Genomic DNA, 19,583 nt, shown 5'->3' with positions numbered 1-19,583 from the left:
TTTTAGTCATGTTGATTGTGGTCTAAATGTTGGCCAGGATACTGGGAAAACTATTCTTCAAAGAGTGCCATCGGATTTTTTTTTTACATCCAGGGCCTCAGTTTAACATCTTATCTGCAAGATGGTAGCTCTACCACTGCAGCACTCATTCAGTACTGAACTGAAGGAGTGGAACCTCATTTAGGCTCATTTTTTGATCCAAGATAGGCAACTTCTGACAGGTATACTTTCAGAGGCAGTTTGCCCAACTTGGGCATAGAATTTGGGTCTGCTGCCTCACCAGCAGCAGATCCCGGGTAACTCCTGGTCGGGGGATCAGAGGAAAATACAAGGGAGTAGACTGAGCATGGGTCAGCAGTGTTGTGGAGCTGAGAGGACTTCTGATCAGGCTGTGGTGAGAAAGTGAATAAACTAGTCAAATGCTCCAAATGTTTTTTGTAGAAAGCGCTTGAAACAGGCACAGGATTCTATTATGCATATTCAAATTGATCCAATGCTGCTTTCAGGTGGCCACCAAGAACAGTAAAGACCCTTGAGGGGAAACAGGATAGTGGTCATTTCACAGGTGCAGATCACATGCCCAGAAATTGGTATATATTGTGCTTGTTTTATATCAAAATAATGGGTGAAATGCATCCTGATTTCTGCCCAAACATATCAGCCTAGGTTGTGCACTTAAATTTCAAGAGTGGGGCTTGAATCCATGATTTTAAGATATTAAGATTAAAGTGTTACCACAGAGTCAAGCGTGCAAATTCAACACATAACATGGTATTGTAGAGAAATACAACACCAACAACTTGCATTTGTATAGCACGTTTAACATCTCAAGGTGCTTCATAGGAGCATTATCAGACTAAACATGATATTGAGTGGCAAAAGGAGAAACTACAGCAGGTGACCAAAAGCTTAGTCAAAGAGGTAGGCTTTAAGGAGCGTCTTAGGAGGAGAGAGATGCAGCAAGATGGAAATATCTAGTGAGGAAATTTCAGAGTTTAGGGCCTATACAGCTGACGGCACAGCCTCCCATGGAAGGACAAAAGAAGTCAGGTATGCACAAGTGGCAAGAATTGGAAAAAACACAAAGTTCTTGGAGATTACATAGATTGAGAGGGGAAAAACCAAGGAGGGATTTGAATGCAAAGATGAGAATTTTAAATTTGAAGCATTATTTAACAGTGTTAAAGTTTCCCATCTGTGCCACCATCAATGTCAAGGATACAAAATGATGCTAATTTGTGTTATTCCCTATGAAGCTACTTGACTGATTTCAGTTGAGTGACTCCCTGTTGGATATGGAAATGTGAGCTTCATGGGAAAGGAGAATTACATTCAATTTTACACATTTACTACAGGGAAGGGCTTGTTAAAAACAAAACCAATTTACCTTATAATTACCTGGAATATGGGGTGCTCTTTCACAATTTCGTCCTACAATTCATTTATCATTAAGTTATAATTTCAATAGTCAGTTAGTAAGTAAGTCAAAGTATGTTACTGCATGACAAAATTTGCCTATTTTGCTATAAAAGATGATCAACTAATCAACATGACACTTTGTATAAATAACTCCAATGAGGAGCAGCTGTATCTACACACAATCTCTGCATACTGTTTTCATTTCAATTAAAATCTTTGAACACTCATATTTAAACAATTATATTGGCCTGTTATTGCATATTGGAGTCTCTAAATCATGGAGCAAAACTGTGAAGAACTCAATCTTTTGTATTTAGCCCTTTTCACTGGAGTTTCATTGCAGTTCTTCACTGATGCTATAGTTTGTTATCCTATGGTTTGTTATCCTATGGTAGCAGCTTTCCAGCAGCAGTCCTCCACCCACCCCATCCAGTTTCACAAGGATACAACAGTTGGTCTTAGTCCTATAGAAGGTAGCTAGGCAACCCTTTTGGCTAACCATAAATTTTAAATTTATGTGTGTTTTTCCAGGTTCAACTATGCAATTGCCTGCAATTTTGTTTTTCCTCAAAGGTTATATGCATTTGGGCTGGATTTTACCAGCCCCCCAATGTCGGAGGTTGTGGCGGGGGGGCCGGAAAATACCTCCGGGAGAGGCCCGTCATAAGTCTCGACACTGGGAAGGGCCCACCCCATAATACCGGCGGTGGCAAGGCCTCGTGGCAGCCATTTATCAGCCCAAGCCTGAATGTTGTCCAGTTCTTGCTGCACATGGACACGGACTGCTTCAGTATCTCAGGAGCCGCGAATGGAGAGTTTTCCTCTCCCAATTCCCATTGACTCCAGTTTTGCTAGGGCTGCTTGGTTCCACGCTTGGTCAAATGCTGCCTTGATGTCAAAGGCATTCAGTCTCACCTCACCTCTCAAGTTCAGCACTTTTGTCCATGTTTGGGCCAAAGCTGTAATGAGGTCAGGAGCTGAGTGGCCCTGGTGGAACTGAAACTGAGCGTTGGTGAGCAGGTTATTGCTGAGTAAGTGCAGCTTGATAGCACTGTCCATGACACCTTCCATCACTTTGCTGATGACCGAGAGTAGACCGATGAGGCAGTAATTGGCCGGGTTGGATTTGTCCTGTTTTTGTGTACAGGACATAACTGGGCAACTTTCCACATTGTTGGGTAGGTGCCAGTGTTGTAGCTGTACTGGAACAGCTTGGTTAGGGGTGCAGCAAGTTCTGGAATATGTTTTCAGTACCATTGCTGGAATGTTGTCAGGGCCCATACCCTTTGCAGTATCCAGTACTTCAGCTGTTTCTTGATATCAAGTGGAATGAATCGAATTGGCTGAAGACTGGCATCTGTGATGCTGCGCACCTCAAGAGGAGGCCGAGATGAATCATCCACTCAGCACTTCTGGCTGAAGACGGTTACAAATGCTTCAGCCTTGTCATTTGCACTGATGTGCTGGTCTCCCCCATCATTAAGGAGGGGGATATTTGTGGAGTCTCCTCCTGTTAGTTGTTTAATTGTCCACCACCATTCATGACTGCATGTGGCAGGATGCAAAATATTTTTGTTTTTATCTCAAAATCCTTTTGAATTGTTTTAACATTTACCTTCAGAAATCTGCATGTTATTTCACTTTTTTCTTCCCACAGCGTTCGCAGGGGCTGCCATTAGCTGTCTCGTCCCTGTCTGCTACAAGGTCTGTCTTCCTGAATCATTTTCCTCCTAGTGGCTCCTTGTACTGCTGCCCATTTCCCAGAACCGCCTGGTGGTAGGCAGTAATAGCTTAAGACCAAATATGGAGGAAGTGGACCTAATGGATTCCTCCTCTCCACTTAGATTTTCCTGCTTTGTGGCAGTGGCTCCTGCCAGGATCTGCCTGGACTCTATCGCAGTCTACAACCCAGTATAGTGTTGTGCTGTGTTTTCTTAAGTCTTCACGAAATGATAACCACAGACTTTACATTTAGATTCAATGCAAACACTATTTATTGTCTTACTTATCTACATTGCATGATCTCAGGTCCAGGTCTTTTCCTTATTGGTGTATGTGTAAGCCATGTGTTGAATGTGCCCTTCAAACTGGTGTCCCCTTTTTATATATGTCCGATGATGTCATCAGTTGCATCAGTAGCCTGGTCTCTTAAAGGTACAGTTTCTTAAAGGCAAAATCACCACTACACTACATTACACCCAGCAAAATGGATGTGGGCTACAGTGCAGTTGATGGGGCACAGAAGTCACTGCCTTGCTGCTGCCCAACCATTACGAGGAAATCCAACCCTTAGTATTTATACTCATCAAATTGAGGGATGTCAGTGCTGGAGAATGGATCGCTTTCCTTTTTTAATTCGTTCACGGGATGTCAGCATCACTGGAAAGGCTAGCATTCATTATCCATGGCCTAATTTCTCTTGAGAAAGTGATAGTGAGCTGTTTTCTCGAACCGCTGCAGTCTGTGTGTTGTAACTACACCCACAGTGCTGATCAGGAGGGAGTTCCAGGATTTTGACCCAGCGACGATGAAGTAAAAGAAAGACAGACTTGCATTTATATAGCACTTTTCATGACCACTAGACATCTCAAAGTGCTTTCCCGTCAATGAAGTATTTTTGAAGTGTAGTCACTGCTGTAATGTAGAAAACGCAGCAGCCAACTTGCACAGAACAGACACCCACAAACAGCAATGTGATAATGACCAGTTTTGTGATGTTGATTGAGGGATACATTTTAGCCAGGATGCCAGGGATAACTCCCTGATTTTCTTCATAATAGTGCCACAGGATCATTTTCATCCACCCACGCAGGTAGATGGGGCCTCAGTGTAACATCTCATCTGAAAGACAGTACCTCCCAACTGTGCAGCTCGAGTTTTGTGTTCAAGTCCTAGAGTGAAACTTAAACCTGGAACCTTGTGACTCAGATGTAAGGATGTTACCTGCTGAGCCACAGCTGACACCGATATATTTCTAAGTCAGGGTGGTGGATGACTTGGAGAGGAAATAGCAGGTTCCCATGCACCTGCTGCCTTTTTTCTACTAGGCAGTAGAGGTTGCGAGTTTGAAAGCTGCTGTCAAAGAAGGCTTGGTGAGTTGTTACAGTGCATCTTGTAGCTAGGGTGCACTGGCAGTGAAGAGAGTGAATGTTTGAAATGGTGGATGGGATTCCGATCAAACTATTGGTTTGTCCTGGATGGTGTAAAGCTTCTTGAGTGTGGCTGGAGCTGCACTTGTGCAGGCAAGTAGGGAGCATTCCATCACACTCCTCATTTGTACCCTGTAGATCGTGAAAAAGCTTTGGGGAGTCAGGAACTGTCTTACTCACTGCAGCCTACCCAGCTTCTGACCTGCTCTTGTAGCCACAGTATGTATGTGGCTGGTCCAGTTCTAAGTTTCTGGTCAATGGATATTGATAGTGTGGCATTCAGCAATGGTAATGCTATTGAATGTCAAGGGGAGGTGGTTAAACTCTCTCTTGTTGGAGATGGTCATTGTTTGGCACGTATGTGGCACGAATGTTACTTGTCACTTATTAGCCCAAGCCTGAATGGTGACCAGGACTTGCTGCATGCGGGCGCGGACTGCTTCAGTATCTGAGGAGTTGTGAGTGGAACTGAACATCGCAATCATCAGCGAACATCCCCACATCTGACCTTATGATGGAGGGAAGGTCACTGATAAAGCAGCTGAAGGTGGTTGGATCCGGAACACTGTCCTGAGGTACACCTGCAGCAATGTCCTGGGGCTGAGATGATAGGTCTCCAATGACCACAACCATCTTCCTTTGTGTTAGGTATGACTCCAGTCAGTGGAGAGTTTTCCCTGATTCGCATTGACTCCAATTTTACTAGGGCTGCTTGATACCACACTTAGTCAAACGCTGCCTTGATGTCAACAGCAGTCACTCTCACCTCACTTGTTCAAGTTTGGACAAGGCTGTAATAAGATCTGGAGCCAAGTGGTCCTGACGGAACCCAAACTGAGGATCGGTGAGGAAGTTACTGGTGAGTAAGTGCCTTTTGACAGCACTGTCGATGACAGCTTCAATTCACTTTGCTGATGACAGTGAGTAGACTGATGGGGCAGATTGGCTAGATTGGATTAGTTCTGCTTTTTGTGGACAGGATTTACCTGGGCAATTTTCCATATTGTCAGGTAGATGTCCTTGTTGTAGCTGCACTGGAACAACTTGACCAGAGCCACAGCTAGTTCTGGAGCACAATTCTTCATGGATCATGTAAGGACCATAGTTTTTTCTGAATTCAGTGCATTCAGCCATTTCTTGATAGGATTGAATTGAAAACTGTCATCTGTGATGCTGGGGACCTCAGGAGGAGGCCGAGATGAATTATCCACTCAGCACTTCTGGCTGAAAATGGTTGCCAACGTTTCAGCCTTCTCTTTTGCAATCACATGCTGGGCTCCACCATCATTGAGGATGGGGAAATTCATGGAGCCTCTTTCACCCATTAATTGTTTAATTGTCCACCAGCATTCATGACTGGATGTGGCAGGACTGCAGAGCTTTGATCTGATTCCTTGGTTATAAGATTGCTTAACTCTGTCTATCACATTCTGCTTCCACTATTTAGCATGCTGTAGTCCTGTTCTGTAGTTTCACCAGGTTGGCACTTCATTTTTATATATGGCTCCTGACGTGCCATCCTACACTCCTCATTGAACCAGGGCTTATCCCCTGGCTTGAAAGTAATGGTACAGTGAAGGATATGCCAGGCCATGAGGTTACAGATTCTGGTGGAATATAGATCTTATGCTGCTAATGGCCCACAGCATCTTATGGATGCCCAGTTTTGAGCTGGATCTCTTCTGAATCTATCCCATTTAACACAGTGGTAGTGCCACACAACACAATGACGGGTGCCCCATTGTGAACGCAGGATTTTGTCTCCTCAGCGATTGTGCAGTGGTCACTCCATTCACTACTATCATGGATAGATGTATCAACGGCAGGTCATTTGGAGAGGATGAGGTGAAGTCGGCTTTTTCCGCGTATTGGTTCCCTCACCACCTGCTGCAGGCCCAGTCTGACAGCTATGTCCTTCAGGACTCGGCCGGCTCAGTCAGTAGTGGTGCTACCGAGCCACTCTTGGTGATGGGCATTGAAGTCCCCCACTCAGAGTACATTCTGTGTCCTAGTTACCCTCAATGCTTCTTCCAAATGGTGGAGTACTGATTCATCAGCTCAAGGAGAGCAGCAGTTGGTAATTAGCTGTGGTTTCAGAATTTTTACCGAGTGGCAATGGAGGAACAGTGATATAAATCCAAATCAGATTGATATGTGACTTGGAGGGGAACTTGGAGGTGATGGTGCTCCCGCTACCCCTGCTACACTTGTATTTCTAGGTGGTGAAGGTTGTGGGTTTTGGAAGTGCTGCTAAAGAAGCTTTGGTAAATTGCTGCACTGTATCCTTTAGCTGATACTCACTACAACAAAGGGTTGCCAGTGATGGAGGGAGTCAATGTTTAGGTTAGTGGATGAAATGTTGATCAAGTACACAGCTTTGTCTAGGATGGTGACAAGCTTCTGAAGTGTTGTTGCAGCTGCATCCGTCTAGGCAAATGGCTACCACATTCCTGACTTATGCTTTGCAACAGTTACTGCACTTCAAAAGTACTTCATTGGCAATGAAACACTTTGGAACATACTGAGGTTGTAAAAGGTGCTATATAAAATGCAAGTCTTTCTTTGTAGATGATGAGGAATCAGGAAGGTGAGTCATTTGCCACAGAATACCCAGCTTCTGATCTGCTCCAGTAGCCACATCATTTATGTGGCTGATCCATTTGAGTTTCTGGTCAATGGTGACCTCCCAGGATGTTGATGATGGGGGTATAGGTGACAGTAATGTGATTGAATGTCAAGGTTATCCTCTCACTGATTGGACATGGTCATTCCCTGGCACTTGCGTGATGCGAATGTTACTTGCCACATCAGCCCAAGCTTAATGTTGTCCAGGTTTTGCTGTATGCAGGCATGAACTGCTTCATTATCTGAGGAATTGAAAATGGAACTGAACACAGTGCAACCATCAGTGAGCAGCCCCAGTTCTGACCTTATGATGGAGGAAGGTCATTGACGAAACCTCTGAAGATGGTTGGGCTGCAAATGCTGCAATATGTCCTGGGTCTGTCAATGTTTGGCCTCCAACATCCACAACTATCTTTCTTTGTGTCAGGTATGACTCCAGCCACTGGAGATTTTACCCTGATCTCCACTGACTTCAGTTTTACTAGGGTTTCTTGTGCTGCACTTGTGGTATGCGATAATGGGAAAGTTCTGAACAAATTGATGGTAGGCATTAAAGCCTGGCTCGGATATAAAATTAAAACCCAACCCGGGCCCAACCCGACCACAGCCAACCTGAACCCAACCCTGGCCTGAGTCCCTTAGATTTTTTTCACGCCCGACCCAGCCAGACATGAATATCATTCATCCGTTCCAGCAGCAGGCTATTCCTGTCGATGGAATTGTGGGGAATTATGGGTGAGCCTGATCCCATGACTTCCCGGAAGCAGCACTGTCCAGCCCAACCCGACCCGAGCCCGAATGCTGGATTCGGAACATAGACCCGAACCGACCCAAACCTGACACATATAGTCAGGTCTTGTCAGGTAGCCAGGCTTTAGTGGGCATATTTTTTGGCCACTGGTAGTTTAATTGCTTGAGGAAGTGGCCTGCACTGTGATCAGTAAGATGACAGACCAGATATACAAAGACAATTTCTGATTCGCTTTAAATTTTGTGCTTAGAATTTCGGGCCAGTATTTTGCAATGCTAGGTCAGTTATGACATGATTAGCCACAGGCTAAAGCACACTGATTTGTCCCAACAACATACCTCAACACCAACCTCAAAGCAGTACCACCACTGTACTGTGTAGTATCTATCAATTTTCTACACAAATCGTTCTGTGTCTGTTCTGCATAAAATTGCCAGTTTACTGCCATTAGTGCAGAATTATGAACTATTCTAATCAGTGAGCCCACTCCCACTGGGAACTGATCTGAGACTACCCAAACTTCATTCACATGTGTAAAGACAGAAGACGGGAGTCATTCATCCCATCATTTGAAGCTAAGTCCCAGAGGCTAAAGGCTTGTGCCTAACCTGCACTTAACATAATCTAGGGTCAGAGAACTGTAAATAGTGAAATCAGGTGTTAATGGTAAGCATCAATATCAAAGATCTCATCACGTGGATGCTAATGCATTGTAGATGTTTAAATAACAATTTGAACTGAATCATTTTGCTAAAAAAAACTGAAACTAAAGGAGACTTTAATCACTGAGTTAAAACATCCTGAAAATTTTCTCATATAGCACTGGAAACAGCAATCAAACAGAAACCCAGTTCACCATGTACTATTCTCATTGTATGAAAAAATTGTGTTTCAACATACAAGAGAAAACACAGCCCTCAGATATCCATTTCTAATAAATATTAAAATAGTCACTTACTATTGCTGTTGACACATTGAACTTCTGGTGTTTGGATGCCTGGTCCACATTCACTGCCATTGTCAGGTGAACATTCTCCCAGTCTCACAACCTGCCTACTGTAGCATGATGGATCATCACAAGGGATAGCTTCAATCAAGTGTGGACAATTCCCAGTTCCACCAGTTGGCTCATTGACAATTTGCCGTTTCCGCAGTTTAAATCCTACAGGAAAGAATAATTTTACTTATTTCATTTTCCTCTATACAAAACAAACAGGGAATAATAGAATAAAAGCAAAATACTGCGGATGCTGGAAATCTGAAATAAAAACAAGAAATGCTGGAACCACTCAGCAGGTCTGGCAGCATCTGTGGAAAGAGAAGCAGAGTTAACGTTTCGGGTCAGTGACCCTTCATCGGAACTGGGAATAATAGAAAGCAGCCTTGTGCAGTTTAGTCTACACAATCCCTTGTATTAATCTTCTTTTACTCTCAATACCCAAGTGAAGTCTTCAACAGAATATGTAATTACATAGGCTCATTAGGGTGGATCCTATCAAATAAAGTGTTATATAAATAGGGCTCTAGTTAGTATCAGTAGCTAATTTAAACTCATAAATTCTACACTGATACAATAAGTGGTTGTCTGAAGCATTTGCATTATCTACATTATTTCATCATTGCATTTATTTAGACCCTATTAAAGTATGTAGAAAAACATCTGAGTCTTTTCAAAAGAATCTGGACAAATTGTTTTTCTTTTAACAGGAATCTACTTCTTAAAAATATCTTTTTCCCATGTAGTTTGAAAAATAGGAGATTTCCTCTGTGCACTAGCTGTTTTGAAATCTTAAACTCATTTATTAAGAACATATTTACAAATTTGATAAACTTACTGCACAGAGATCTACTCCCATGGTTAAAACAAATAGTAAAAGGAATAAAAACACACAAAAAAAATCATTCAAATGTGTATGTTTTAAAGCTACTGTTTTAAGGCTGGTTCCCTCAGTTGTCTGGAATGCATCTATCCCCAGCATTTATGCTGTCTAATATTTCATTAAAATTTTAATAAGTAATATCTGATATATTTGTTACAATCCTGCTAATGATAGATGCCACATGCCTTTCTTTCCTTGTGGATCATCACAATTTTCATAGGTACACGGTCCCCAAGCAGTCCAGGATGACACTTCACATTCGGTGGGACAGGCAATCTGGCACAACTTGGTGGTGTTTGGTGTGGGTCCAGTACACAGCTTGTTGACAACAGGTTTTGAAGCTAACAGTTTAAAGGAAGAAAAAGTATTACATGTTGCTTTATACATTAGAGGCAACAACAAAAACCCATCATTCAACTTATGCTTCCTTTAATAACTTGAAATTATTAAAAAAGGTATCAGCCTTAAAGGAGAATGTGTACTCTGAATGGTGAGTAGTAGCCACTTGTCCCATTGTGTGTGGGGGGGGGGGGGGGGGGGTTTCTTGGAACAATTTGTTTGTTAAAATCCATTTTAAAGTGTCAATAGATCTTTGCATTCTTCCAGTAATAATTTAGAAAGAGTAGATGACAACTATCTCCTAGTCATTGACAACAGTATGATGATGGTCTGACCATTTTTCTCTCATTGCATTATAACATCCCAAAAACTCGAAAATCTAATTTTTAAAAATTATTTTCAATACATGCCTAGAAATATGTAAGCCCCTGAACACTTGGAGCTGGATAAGAAAGAAGCCCAATTTTCCTCTCAGGGATGCCAAGAATAATGGGATAGAATCAGTCATGGGATTCATGGGAGGATGGATCTTCCATCCGCCCTCTCCTCCACCCTCTATAGATGGATCTTCAATCCCGTTACAGCCTTGAAAGGCCTCAGGGGATCTCACACCAGCTGAGCTGGGATTGTATTTATGCTGGAGGAACAGACCCTCAAGAATCTCACTACCATAATAAATATATATATGGGGGCTAAAACCTGCATCACTTCCCTCACTCTTCTTCCCTAACTTCAGTGGGAATGTGGTGGATAGGCCACAAATTTGATTGGACCTACATATATATGGTCCAGACTAACACTGGGGGTTCCAGCATGGGCTGTTGGTTACAGAGCCTATGCCCACCTCAATTAAGCCATTGGATTTCAAAGGGATGGGGGTGAGGACTACAGTGAAATGTAAACTCTGAAAGATTCAAGGATGAATAAGTTGATTAAGTATTATTTCAGACATCCTATTAATGACAAGACAGGTGATGCCTAAGACTGATCCATCAGGCATAAGACTGCCTCAATTTAAGAAAAAGCCAACAGTCCTATTTGACAGATTAAGGACAGATGTATTTGAAAAAGTTGATAGCAGCCTTGTTGAAATGAAATAGGAACTGTAAAAATATAAAGGGTAACATTTAGATCTCCTCACCCAAGGCAAGGTTGGTGGACCATTGTGAAAAGAAAATTATGAAAACACTGGCTACGATAGTCAATTCACTATTTACACCTGAAATTTCCAATTTAGGGCAGGTTCTATGCTGTAAGAGAGGACCATCATTAAATGTGATGATGCAGGAATAACTGGCCCTGAATTTGTTGACAATAGCACATCTACAGCATACACCATTATTCTAGCACAGAAGTTCCAGAAATCATAGTGTAAGACAGAAGGAATCAAAAAAGGCAGCCAGTGACATTCTAACTACGCACTCTCCAGAGTTTGAAACCCTGCCACTGCAGCCAACTTTGCAGGATTGCAAGACCATAGCAACTACAGTGACATCTAGTGGCCCTGGAGTAACATCCACCATTACAGTGGCCCTGTCCACTAGACGTATGAGAGCCACGACCACAGTGGAAGCAGCTGCCACAAGCAGTACAACAATCAGCAAAGCAACCACATCATTTTGTAAAAGCAAAATACTACGGATGCTGGAAATCTGAAATAAAAACAAGAAATGCTGGAACCACTCAGCAGGTCTGGCAGCATCTGTGGAAATTGAAGCAAAGTTAATGTTTCGGGTCAGTGACCCTTCTCATTTTGTGTGCAGCATAGCGAGGAAAATTTGGCCAACACCAAAAAGATGGTGAATGGTGGATGATTTAGGAGCCTATTTATCTCCTGTGAGGAGACTCGTGTGGAGTATAAACACTAGCACAGACTAGTTCGGCCAAATGGCCTGTTTCTATGCTGTATATATTCTGTGTAAGAGATTTATGCCAGTTTTTATGCCATGCCAAAATTTCCTGCGCTAATTGTGCTGGTCGGGTGGAACATTGTTGAAACCTTAAAACATTGATTTTGCAAGTTCATTCCCATTAATAACAGTGGCATTACAACCTATCCCAGCAAGGAACTGCCATTATGTACAGAATGAAGAGGTTATTTTTAGAAGATTAAAAATCATATGGTGTCACATAAACCATCAAGTTGGAGGAAGTGCATACTAAAACATTATATTTTGAGATTTCTAATCAGTATTGTTAAAAGATCTCTGACAATATATCTAAACCAACACTATTTTTGGAAACAAATTATATATTAACTCCAATGCTCCAACGACTGGCCACACATGCCAACTATCCATACATTTTGTGGATAGTGAGCTGAACTTTGTCATGTCATCATGTGGCAGACGGCCAATTAACATAAAGAGGTGCAGGATCCATCCTATTGCAGGACAGGGGTGGGCTACCCGGCACTGATGGCAGTGTCAGATGCCAGAACACAGGCGCTGGCACCATCTTTAAAGCACTGCCAGCGCTTCTTGTATTGCTGCCTTTGACTGATGCAGTGAATCTGGAGTGCTGCTGGACTTGTTTCCACTACTGCTGTAACTCCTGGACCACCCTCCATGACTGAGCTGCTGTTGTAAAGCCTGGACTCCTCTTTACTCCTACTGCTGCTGTAACTCCTGGATTCCCCTCTACCACTGCTGCTGCTGTAACTCCTGGATCCTCCTCTAATAATGCTGCTGCTATAACTCCTGGATCTCGCTCTACTAATGCTGCTGCTGTAACTCCGGATCCCCTTTACTAATGCTGCTGCTATAACTCCTGGATCTCGCTCTACTAATGCTGCAGCTGTAACTCCTGGATCTCGCTCTACTAATGCTGCTGCTGTAACTCCTGGATCTCGCTCTACTAATGCTGCTGCTGTAACTCCTGGATCTCGCTCTACTAATGCTGCTGCTGTAACTCCTGGATCTCGCTCTACTAATGCTGCTGCTGTAACTCCTAGATCTCGCTCTACTAATGCTGCTGCTGTAACTCCTGGATCCCCCTCTACTAATGCTGCTGCTGTAACTCCTAGATCTCACTCTACTAATGCTGCTGCTGTACCTCCTGAATCCCCCTGTACTAATACTGCTGCTGTAACTCCTGGATCCCTCTCCACCACTGCTGCTGTTGCTGCAACTCCTGGACCACGCCCACCCCCCTTACCACTGCTGCTGCTGCTTCTGGACCCCCTTCTACTATTACTGCAACTCCTGCACCCCACTGCGTCATGCACCAGAACTGCGGACCGACCAGCAGACCGGGAGCCAACTGGGACCATGTCCGAGGCAAGGCACTGGATGGTTTCATGGTTTAGCGATGCTTCCCAGTAGATTCTCCTCTAGGCTGCAAGGGAAAGATGGGAGGCCCTCTTTCCAAGGGGTGGCAAAATGAGATCCTCCCGCATGAGAAGCAAGACTGGATGGAGATCACAGAGGAGGTCAGCAACTGTGGGGCCACCCTCCAAAACTGGTCCAGTGGCACAAGAGAGTCAATGACCTCCTTTACTCCGCCAAGTTGAGGCCTCCATACCCATCTCCTCTTTGGGGCTTGCATGTGGCTATGCAGGAGGGAATGCTAAAATGTGGAGGGAGTGACTACAAAGGCACTGGCAAGGGGGTGAGGCATCACCACATCCTGTCAGATGTGTGGCGGCATCTCGGCGACAGGCCACCTTCTTTCAGAGTTCACCCCTTATTATGTGGACATGGGGAAGAGCCATTGAGGGAGATCCCATCAGGGGACAAGGGGCTGCCAAAAGCATAAGTGTTCTGTTGCTCTTCAGGTTCTTGGATCATAGGGAGTGGGTACTTCTCTGAAATAATTGTTTTGTTGACCGACTTAAGGTAAACGCATAGTCTAAGTTCTCCATTTTTGCGTTTTGCAATGACTATGTTTGATATCCGTAGGAATGAGTTGATTTACTCAATGATACCTTCTGTTTCAGGCCATTTCAGATCTTGTGATACTTCGGTGTGGATTGCGATTGGCAACCATGTCAAATTTTGTGAAAAAGGCAGAATTGACATGTCAACGCGTGGAGTATAACAGTACCCCTTAATCTCCCCAAATCCGGTGAATAAGGAATGATACTGTTGTGCAGTGTCTGTATCATCAATCACATTAATGTGTGCTCTGGTGGGGTCTGCAAATTTGAAGTCAAGCTTATCGGATAGGTCTACCCTCCTGCCTTTGGCCACATAGAACATGAACTTGTCTAGGTTGACATTTCTGTAGCACGCTGGAACTGTGATCGTTCCGAAGACCGAGATAATCGAGTCATAGGAACATAGGAAATAGGAGCAGGAGTAGGCCATTCAGCCCATCAAAACGGCTCTACCATTCAAACAAATCATGGCTGATCACTATCTCTATGCCATTTCTCCCCACTATCCCCATATCCCTGAATGTGATTAGTATCCAGAAATCTATTGATTTCTGTCATGAACATGCTCAATGATTGAGCTTCCACAGCCCTCTGGGGTAGAGAATTCCAAAGATTCACCACCCTCTGAGTAAACAAATTCCTCTTCATCTCAATCTTAAATGGCCTGCCCCTTATTCTCAGAATGTGTCTCCTGGTTCTAGACTCGCCAGCCCGAGGAAACATCCTACCCACATCCAACCTGTCACGCCCTGTAAGAATTTTGTAAGTTTCACTGAGATCAGCTCTCATTCTATGAAACTCTAGATAATACAGGCCCAGTTTCTGCAATCTCTCCTCTTAAGACAATCCCGCCACCCCAGGAATTAGTCTGGTGAACTTCCGCTGCACTCCCTCTATGGCAAGTATATCCTTCCTTAGATGAGGAGACCAAAATTGTACACAATGCTTCAGGTGCTGTCTCACCAAGGCTCTATACAATTGCAGGAAGACATCTTTACTCCTGTACTCAAATCCCCTTGCAATGAAGGCCAACATACCATTTGCCTTCCTAATTGCTTGGGGCACCTGCATACTAGTTTTTAGTGACTCGTGAACAAGGGCACCCAGGTCCCTTTGGACATCAACACTTCCCAACCTCTCACCATTTAAGAAATACTTTGCCTTTCTGTTTTTTCTGCCAAAGTGGATCACCTCACAATTCACATTTTCTGCCAAAGACTTGCAGGTTGTTAGGTTAATTGGCCATTATAAATTGCCCCTAGTATAGGTAGGTGGTAGGGAAATATATAGGGACAGGTGGGGATGTGATAGGAATACGGGATTAGTGTAGGATTAGTAAAAATGGGTGGTTGATGGTCGGCACAGACTCGGTGGGCCGAAGGGCCTGTTTAAGTGCTGTATCTCTAAACTAAACTAAACATTATATTCCATCTACCATGTTCTTGCCCATTCACTTAGCCTGTCCAAGTCTTCTTGAAGCTTCCTTGCATGCTCCTCACAACTTACATCCCCACCTAGTTTAGTGTCATCAGCAAATTTGGAAATATTACATTTGATCCCCATATCCAAATCATTTATATAGATTGTGAACAACTGTGGCCCAGGCATTGATCCTTGTGGTACCTCACCAAAAACAGCCTGCCATCCTGGGAATGACCTGTTTATTGCTACTTTCTGCTTTCTGACTGTTAACCATTTCTCAATCCATTGAGTATATTATCCCCATCTCATATGCTCTAATTTTGTTCACTAACCTCCTGTGTGGGAACTTATCAAAAGCCTTTTGAAAATCCAAATACATCACATCCACTGGTTCTCCTTTATCTATGCTACAAATAACATCCTCAAAAAACTCCAACAGGTTTGTCAAACATGATTTCCTTTCATAAATCCATGTTGACTTCGCCTAATCATATAATTATTTTCCAAGTGCCCAGTTATCACATCCTTTATTACAGATTCTAACATTTTATGGATTACTGACATCAAAAAAAGAGGGCTGTAGTTCTCCGTTTTCTCTCTCACTCCCTTCTTAAATAGTGGGGTTACATTTGTTACTTTCCAGTCTGCAGGAACCCTTCCAGAATCTATAGAATTTTGAAAGATAACCACCAATGCATCCACTATCTCTATAGCCACCTCCTTCAATACTCTGGGATGTAGCTCATCTGATCTAGGGGATTCATCAACTTTCAATCCAGTTAATTTTTCGAGTACTGCCTCCTTATTTATATTAATTTTCTCAGTTCCTCATTTTTACAAGTCCCTTGGTTCCCTAATATTTCTGGAATATTTTCTGTATCTTCCTCCGTGAAGACAGACACCAAGTAATTGTTCAGTCTCTCCACCATTTCCCCATTCTCCACCACAAATTCTCCTGCCTCCACCTGTAAAGGACCCACATTTGTCCTTGCCAATCTTTTCCTTTTCACATAGCTAAAGAAGCTTTTACAGTCCGTCTTTATGCTTCTAGCTGGCTTGCATTCATATTCTCTGTTCTCTTTCTTTAACAGTTTCTTGGTCCTCCTTTGCTGGATTCTAAACTGTTGGGCTTACCACTTTTTCTGACAACCTTATAAGGCAACCTTTCATCTAATGCAATCTTTAACTTCTATTTTTAGCCACATCGTAGTCATTGTAAGGTTGAAAAGTGTCTGTCACAGGAGAGAAAGTGGCAAAAATTAATATTTTTTGCTTAATATGAATATTTTCGCACCCACATCAATGAGGAGCGACACTGAAATGCCCACAGTCCTAACTGTGCAATCCTTGAAGTGACCCCCATCCATGGAATCAGTCTCTTTACTGTCCACTATGGTATACACAAACTGTATTTTGCTCTCAGGAATAGGTTCCTCCATGTGTCGAACTGACAAAGTCTTCTCCTTCAATGACCTGCATACCTTTGCAAAGTGATTCATCTTTAAGCATGAGTTGTACTTTTTCCCTTGTGCCGGACATGGTGTCTTGAATCCATGGGTACCCCCACAATTTGGGTATGTGTTTGAGGGTACCTGACTGTGATCAGGCAAGTGTTGATGAGCCTGCGGGTGTATTTTTGTGTAACATCTTCGAATCTAACATGGCAGATTTGATTGATTTTTCAGATTCCCACAGCTCCACTCCCATTGACCGGATAAAATCCAGCCCAGTATTTCAGATTTACAGCTTGATTTCCTTTACTATCCTGCCCAAAATCACCAGAAAAAAGGGGGCAAAAGATGACAAAAAAGACCATCCCAACAGTTGTATGATACAATGATAATAGAGTTGTTGACCACTCACAGCAATCAATCTCTATCAATCAGTCTGCAGCAGACCCAGACATAACACGACGAAAACCCTAGTTGTGGAATTCTTTGCAAATCAAAGATCCAACGTCACCTTTTTCCTTCCAAGCATACCACACTGACTACATGTCTCAATTCCTCATATGCTGTATCCCATTATTTTCCGAAAGAAGCTTCTCTAAGATAAGTAAAGAATCAGAAGAGATTACCTCTGTGAACTGAGGGGAGGAACAGAATTAAAGAAGGCTACATCATGAACTTTGGAGTGGGGTGGAAGAATTGGAGTATTATCTCAGTGCAGTAAAGAGGTAAGGATGGAGAATCAGTGAAGGATACTTACGTGAACTGAAGGAATGGAAGTTGAAAGGGAGAATCTGAGAAAAGTGGCTTTGTGAACTAGGAAGGTGGAGAATCAAAGAATCAGTGTGATGAAGATCTGGTGGGGGAGGAAAAATGCAAGGATTGAACTGGGGGAGAGGAGTGAAGACTGCAGATGTAAACTGGGGGAACTGGGAGAAGAGTGAAATAAAAACAAGAAATGCTGGAACCACTCATTATTATGGGAGAAGAGTACCTCTGTGTCACTTTGGCAATCATATAAACAGTTTAAAAATAACTTAAATTAGATTTAGTAACAGAGGGGTAGATTTTGACTTTGTGTGAGAGTGTAAAATGGATGTTGCCCTTCATCTGACTGCAACAGAAATAAATCAGGAGAGATATAAAACGGCTGCCAATTCACCATCACCAGGGACGATGCAGCCATAGCTTAAGCAGACTGCCCTTCCAGTTATAGTCAAATCTAGGCAATCTAGTGCTCTTGGGTGTAACAGGTTTGCCAAACTTATGAAAAAACACTGCTGGGATTACCTCCAACCATATTTATTAAGATAAACATCTACAAAAGATTTTGGTTACTGTACAGATGACATAAGAATGGAATAACTCAGCAAGCATCCCGAGTAATACAACTGTTTTAAACTAATGTCAGAAAAAACTGCCATATTTGGATCCTTAATTAGCTAGAGCTAAGAAACAAAAAAGGTGCAATTACATTGCTCAGTGTAGTCTATAGGACACCAATTAGTGGGAAAGATGTAGGGCAGGGGTGTCCAACTTTTTCGAGTGGGGGGCCACTTACAATTTTTGTCCTACACAGGGGGCCGGTAAAAAAACTTTGGAATTTAAAAAAAAATTAATTTCATGGGATGTGGGCGTCGCTGGCCAGGCCAGCATTTATTGCCCATCCCTAATTTCCCATGAGAAGGTGGTGGTGAGATGCCTTCTTGAACTGCTGCAGTCCATGTGGGGTAGGTACACCCACAGTTAGGAAGGGAGTTCTAGGAATTTGACCCAACAACAGTGAAGGAACGGCGATATAGTCCCAAGTCAGGATGGTGTGTGGCTTGGAGGGGAACTTGCAAGTGGTGACGTTCCCATGCATCTGCTGTTCTTGTCCTACTAGGTGGTAGAGGTCGCGGGTTTGGAAAGTGCTGCCTGAGTAGCCTTGGGGGCATTGCTGCAGTGCATCTTGTAGATGGTACACACTGCTGCCACTGTGCTTCAGTAGTAGAGGGAGTGAATGTTTGTGGATGGGGTGCCAATCAAGCAAGCTGCTTTATCCTGGATGGTGTCAAGCTTCTTGAGTGTTGTTGGAGCTGCACCCATCTAGGCATGTGGAGAGTATTCCATCACACGCCTGACTTGTGCCTTGTAGATGGTGGACAGGCTTTGGCGAGTCAGGAGATGAGTTACTCACAACAGAATTCCTGGCCTCTGACCTGCTCTTGTAGCCACAGTATTTATATAGCTGGTTCAGTTCAGTTTCTGGTCAATGGCAACCCCAGGATGTTGATAGTGGGGCATTTAGTGATGGTAATGCCATTGAACATCAAGGAGAGATGGTTAGATTCTCTCTTCTTTGAGATAGTCATTGCCTGGCACCTGTGTGGTGTGAATGTTACTTGCCACTTATCAGCCCAAGGCTGGATGTCGTCCAGTTCTTGCTGCATCTGGACACGGGCTGCTTCAGTATCTGAGGAGTCACGAATGGTGCTGAACGTTGTGCAATCATCAGCGAACATCCCCACTTCTGACCTTATGATGGAGGGAAGGTCATTGATGAAGCAGCTGAACATGGTTGGGCCTAGGACACTCCCCTGAAGAACTCCTGTAGTGATGTCCTGGAACTGAGATGTTTGACCTCTAACAACCACAACCATCTTCCTTTGTGCTAGGTATGATGCAACCAGC

The 19,583-nt window shown here is 43.3% G+C and overlaps 1 protein-coding gene across 1 annotated transcript in view; it reads right to left on the bottom strand.

Moving 5' to 3' along the window:
- thsd7aa (thrombospondin, type I, domain containing 7Aa) overlaps positions 1–19,583 on the bottom strand; it is a 543,974-nt gene that overhangs the window by 198,347 nt on the left and 326,044 nt on the right. Inside the window, exons 5-6 of the mRNA XM_068051191.1 lie at positions 10,010–10,165; positions 8,903–9,106 (exon numbers count right to left, since the gene is read on the bottom strand). Of these exons, the coding sequence (XP_067907292.1) occupies positions 8,903–9,106; positions 10,010–10,165 (360 nt within the window). The remainder of the gene's footprint in view (positions 1–8,902; positions 9,107–10,009; positions 10,166–19,583) is intronic.

Source organism: Heterodontus francisci, chromosome 2 (genome assembly GCF_036365525.1).
Source record: "Heterodontus francisci isolate sHetFra1 chromosome 2, sHetFra1.hap1, whole genome shotgun sequence".
NCBI classification, from domain to species: domain Eukaryota; kingdom Metazoa; phylum Chordata; class Chondrichthyes; order Heterodontiformes; family Heterodontidae; genus Heterodontus; species Heterodontus francisci.
The sequence above is the reverse complement of the archived record's forward strand: the minus strand, read 5'-3'. Positions and strand labels throughout refer to the sequence as shown.